Source organism: Priapulus caudatus, unplaced genomic scaffold, assembly GCF_000485595.1.
Source record: "Priapulus caudatus unplaced genomic scaffold, Priapulus_caudatus-5.0.1 Scaffold25, whole genome shotgun sequence".
In the NCBI taxonomy this organism is placed as follows: Eukaryota; Metazoa; Priapulida; class Priapulimorpha; order Priapulimorphida; family Priapulidae; genus Priapulus; species Priapulus caudatus.
The window spans coordinates 553,205-559,361 of NW_014577086.1; the positions used below are offsets into that span (position 1 = coordinate 553,205).

Below are 6,157 nucleotides of genomic sequence, written 5' to 3' on the forward strand. Positions count from 1 at the left end.
CTACTTGCTATCTGTCTGTATGTGCATGCTGCTACCTGCTACCTGTCTGTATGTGCATGCCATTACCTGCTACCTGCTAACTGTTTGTATGTGCATGCTGCTACCTGTCTGTATGTGCATGCTGCTACCTGCTACCTGTCTGTATGTGCATGCTGCTACCTGCTACCTGTCTGTATGTGCATGCCATTACCTGCTACCTGCTAACTGTTTGTATGTGCATGCTGCTACTTGTCTGTATGTGCATGCTGCTACCTGCATGCTACCTGCCTGCATCTGACTACATGCATTTACATGATGGGCACATGCCAGGCAAGCGGCTGCTTACTTGATCTGGCTGACTGTATTTTTGTGATGAATGTATCCTTGCACACTCCGCGTGATGATTGTACCTGCATTCGTTAGCACGCTAGATAGTGCTAGTTACGCTAGACGGCTAGCCTGCCCTTGCATCCTATGTTAATAAATTAAATCCTTCCCGCGCCTTTATACGCATAGCATATAGCTACAGGCGCATAGGGCGGTGCCTATCTCCGTTTCTGTAACCCTGAGGCCCCGCAGCTGCTTTCACAGTAAATGCTACAGTAGGGGGTTGCATCCTATGTGTGTATGCATTAATACGCTGCACAAGACTCCCTCCACGGACACACCTCCCTGCGAAGGCGGGTCGAATAAGTCTGCCTCCCTGTGTTCGCGTGTGCTGCACACATCTGCCTGCATGAACACAGCTGACTGCATCCTCGCACATTAGCATCTTAATGAGACAGTTCTCCATTCTCAACAGCCTGAGAACAGCTTTTCCCTAGCAATTTATCGAGAGAGAACACGCACGATGCAGAGGCCCAGCAGAGAATAGCAACACAGAAAACAATTTGTACTACCATACACAAAATTCTATCACTACATAAAATCTGAACTGGCAAGGTAACAGACAACCATGCTGCTTGTCGTAACTGCAACAGAACTGTGTGCATGTCAGCTCGCTGCAGAGTACTTCAACGTCTCCATTTGTTCCTACCCCTCCCCTACCTGCAGGTGGGAAGGAATGAATCGAATACCACAGGCAATGAGGAAGGCATAGATACGGTAAGACAGGCAACAACAACGATGATAAGACAGGTAGCTAGACGAGTAGACATAAAAATAATATGCTAGCCAGACAGCTACAGGAAGGTACAACAAGTGCCGCAGAGTGACAGCGCTCAACTGACGTGTACTGTAGCCGGGTATTCTTCTGATAAACTCACTGGCAACCGAATCAAGTGCGCCCTCCGAGCATATATCTAGGATATTACTAATACAAATCTCAAATCTATGATAGGCTTTGCTATACCGGTAGTACAGTAATAAAGATACAGGCTGTGTAACTTTAATGACTTCACTACATTAACATGTTATCATGGATATATATGCGTCGAGCGTGAGCGTAGTGGTGGTGGTGGTTGGGTGGAGGGTGGGTGGAGGGGGGGAGAGCTCTAATAGCAAAATCAGTTCAGTCCTTTGCTAACAGTCAACAAATCCATGTTTAACCCTCCTCTTAAGGGTCAAAAGGTTATCAGACACTTACTCTTCGCACGTCAGCGGAAAGTAGATTTCATGGTCCTTTCAATAAAGTGATAAAAATGGTAGGTCAGCGCTGAAACAAAAATGTTTTGCACTCGGTCCGTTAGACCATGTCCTCAGAAAATGTCTAAAATCTGCCCTGTGCCCCATTGACCTTTGACCTGTGACCTCCAATTTCAGCACAGCGATGGCTTTTCCTACCATGATGCTATACACCGACTATCACGAGCCTAGGTCGAGCCGTTTAGATTTGTGCCGCAATTCTGCATTTCCTCCCTATACCTGATATCTTAGAAAATGTCTGATATCTGACCTTTCTCCCACTGCCCTTTGACCTGTGACCTCCAATCTCCTTTGCGCTGGTGATGTGGTTCCTCCCCATCACACTATACATCGAATGTTAAGAGCGTAGGTCGAGCCGTTGAGATTTTTGCCGCAATTCCGCATCTCCTCCTATACCTTAAATTAAGGGGGAAATATTCCCCCTACATTGACACATTGTGACCTTTGACCCTTGACCCCCCAAATTCGACATCCCGAGTCCTTTTCGCCGCCCCCCCCCACCCGGATGTCCCGAATATCAAGAACGTCGAGCGTTTAAGATTTGTCCCCAACTGCTGACGGACAGACGGACAGACAAATGCACAGATGGACGGACGGACAATCATGCGATTCTACAAGCTGCATCTGACTTCGTCAGCTGAGCTAAAAACAATGTGGGCAGGTAAATACGCATAGAGATAATATGAGAGGATGGCACAGACAAATAAGAAGGCATAAAGACAATAAGATGGGCTATCAACCATAAAACAAGACATGTGGCACCAGACTGGCACCGGGAAACAGACCATACAAGCTGACAATGTCAGATACACAGTCAAACATCGAGACAGGCTGGCAGGTACATGTGGACAAGTTAAATTACATGAACATAATGAACCAAAAAATGACAATCTCAAGGCAATCCCAACAACATGTACTGATGTGCCAATCCTTGTAGGATGGTATGGAATGAGGGTGCAGGTAGAACATGTAGAAGGAGCAGGTGAGGAAAGAGGAGACCAACCGATAAACCTTATAAACTCTGCTAATAGCAGGCAAGTTGCATGCGCATGCTTAGAACAGGCCAGGGAGAGGGAAGCTACAAAATATATATAGAAAGACTGGCTATAACTCAACACAACGACTATTCTGCACCAATAAATGGCACTTACACTGTAGCTTTCCCTCAGGCATAGCTGATAAGAAACAAAAAGCGAAGATAGTCATTATTAACTGCACAGCTCATACACAACGTGTACCTTCCCATCAAGACTGTAAAACAGGAAAAATCTCTTCAGCATGAAACTTTCCCAGATCTTTCATTGAAACTTCAGAAAATTGAAATCTACAAGCACTTGACTTTGTTCGCTGAGTTTTCAGGTAATTCATTAATGAGCATATACACGGGAGCTCTTTATATTGGAACTCTCAGCTTTGCTTGCTCACTCTATATCCAAATCGGAGCAATAAAAAGGACTCAAGTTCAGAGAAGCTTCAGTACAAACACCTTAAACTGGTTCCATGTGCTATGTAAAACCACGAGTTTACAAGGAAGATTCCGAAATTTTTCATGCATGGTGAAACATTCATGTTTTACAGTTAGTTCTCCACTGGCACCAAGCAGGGCATTCGTAAATATACCCTACTTGGTAGAGATATATGCTTACTTGTCTGTATTGCAATTTGGGTGGTTTGACTTCCAGTAAGCTGCTGCAGATACTGTGATGGAAGTGCCATGGCTGCTTGCTGTGCTGGGGCCGACTATGAAAGAAATAGCAAACATGCAAATGATCAAAAGAATTGCCCGATAGTTGTTAAACTTGAGCTGACAATTAAAGCAAGGAAATCACGTTTTTCTAATAATTCTCATATTTTCTCGATCACACTGATAACAGCACTCCTTGCATAATAACAAATGTATTGAGTAAGCATAGCATGTCTTAAAACACTCACTCAATATTATTTCCACTATTATATGCACAAATCTCCATTTCAAAGTAGATTTGGATATATACACACCATCATCACTAGCCCGTGATTCTCGCTCTAGCTAGATGCCACCGACCTGTAACCCTGTATCTACACAAGGTTTTCTAAATGTCAATTAAAGAATATATTACATGTAAAAAAAAGCATCACAACATGAAGTGTCTAGTACACCTCTACTGTCTACCATGAAACCAAAGGCTTGACTTACCAGTGTAACTACAGATGCTGCTGGAAGAAGATGGGGAATGAGAGTGACTGGAACATTAGCTAGCCCCCCAGCAGATGCCACTGCTGCCATGGTAGCTGAAATACATATATCGATGTCACTAGAGATGTCCTGATGATCGATTATCATCAAAAGCCAGTCGTTTGCAGCAACCGACTAAGCGCTCGATTATGAAAATAAATAATCGATTATCGAAAGAAAAAAACTAAAAAAACTAATTAAAAATAAAACTAGCACACATTGATGAAATGACTCTTCATTTTATTTGTACGTGTTTTTTGGTTACTTTACAGCTTGGAGACAGTAAAATTTATCTAACCTACACCCAAACATAAGCAAGTATAATACTGTTTCATAGCTGTTAGAATATTGTATTATGGAAAAGATTGAATTATATGATACATGATATATTTCAATATCTGGTAGCCGCGGTCAATAAGAGTCAACCAATTATCTTCGATCATCGATCGGTTGGGTGCAACCGATGATCGATGATGAAATTCCAACCGATTCCCATCACCAGGTGTCACTGATGTTGGAAAATTAGTATTGTAAATGAATTAAACACTATCACCTAGGCACAATGACTTGTATACATGTGATATATTACGAGTTTCTGTACTAGTATGTATATTCTGCGCAGCAGTCATATATATATGCTTCTAATTAACATTGTCTTACCACATTCTAGTTTGAACCATTTCATCACTACTTTCTCCTACTGCACCTACTAATTCTTATTTCTACAGCCGAACGTATCTATTCCCTTCTAAACATAACCCTTTAATCCTGTAAATTAGCTTTTGAATAGTTTACCTGTATACTCTGCTACATATGTATACTGCATACTGTATGCTCAATTGTGTACATGCTGCATGCTCTCTTGTGTCTGCCCAGCAATTGAGATTGCTGTTTCCATTTATCTGTGTGGTTTATACGTCTTGGGTATGCGGCATTGTGGAAATAATATATATCTGTGTAAGCTGATTCTTGTGACCTAGTACTCCCCTGCATTAAAGTTCCATATATTTCTGATCTTTCATTTGCTCCACATTTAATCCATGTCAGGCTTATTGCTCTATGTCCCTGGTTCTCTGGGAACCTCAACAGGGTCGGGCTTCTCGGGGCGGCCAGCAACTGACATACATCGACCAACTCAAACAAGATACTGGCCTGCAGTCAGCCGATGAAATTCGGTCAATTATGCTGCACAGACCATCCTGGCATGCCATCACCATTCTTCCCGAGGAGACTCGACCTGATTGATTGATTGATTGATTGATTGATTGATTGCTCTATGTTTACCATGGGGTCATGCTTAGCCTACTGTTATGTGTACTCACCCATGAGCCTCTACTAAATCTCAAAACAACGTACCTACCCTATTGATGTGCATTGAGCCCAGCCTGTGCCTGTCCTTCAGTTTAGCACGTGGACATACCTTGTACCTATGCTAGAGCATAGCATATGATAACCACCCTGCCTATATGCCAGTGTGTAGCACATGCTAACTACTCTATGCCTGTCCTAGAGCGTAGCACACACTAACTAGGGTGCCTGTGCTAGAGCGTGGCATATATATGCAAACTAAACTCTGCCTGTGCTAGAGTGCAGCACACACTAACTCCTCTGCACATGTGCTAAATCATGGCACACTGTACCTACATACTCTATGCCTGTACTAGAGCATAGCACACTGTACCTACTATGTGCCTGTGCTCATAGCACACTGTGCCTACTCTGTGCCTATGCTAGATCATAGCACACTGTGCCTACTCTGTGCCTATGCTAGATCATAGCACACTGTGCCTACTCTGTGCCTATGCTAGATCATAGCACACTGTACCTACTCTGTGCCTGTGATAATGCATAGCATACTGTACCTGCCCTTTGACTATGCTAGAACACAGCACACTGTACCTAACCTGTGCCTGTGATAATGCATAGCATACTGTACCTGCCCTTTGACTATGCTAGAACACAGCACACTGTACCTAACCTGTGCCTGTGATAATGCATAGCATACTGTACCTGCCCTTTGACTATGCTAGAACACAGCACACTGTACCTAACCTGTGTTTGTGCTTGAGCCTAGCACACTGTACCTACCCTGTGACTATGTTAGAACACAGCACACTGTACCTAACCTGTGCCTGTGATAATGCATAGCATACTGTACCTGCCCTATGACTATGCTAGAACACAGCACACTGTACCTAACCTGTGCCTGTGATAATGCATAGCATACTGTACCTGCCCTATGACTATGCTAGAACACAGCACACTGTACCTAACCTGTGCCTGTGATAATGCATAGCATACTGTACCTGCCCTATGACT

General features: G+C 43.4%; 1 protein-coding gene across 2 annotated transcripts in view; it reads right to left on the reverse strand.

The window, feature by feature from the left end:
• LOC106814252 (transcription initiation factor IIA subunit 1-like) overlaps positions 1–6,157 on the reverse strand; it is a 41,111-nt gene that overhangs the window by 9,703 nt on the left and 25,251 nt on the right. For both annotated transcript variants that reach the window (XM_014818559.1, XM_014818551.1), the window contains 2 exons: positions 3,800–3,894; positions 3,270–3,363 (listed from right to left, as the gene is read on the reverse strand). In XM_014818559.1, coding sequence (XP_014674045.1) covers positions 3,270–3,363; positions 3,800–3,894 — 189 coding nt within the window. The remainder of the gene's footprint in view (positions 1–3,269; positions 3,364–3,799; positions 3,895–6,157) is intronic.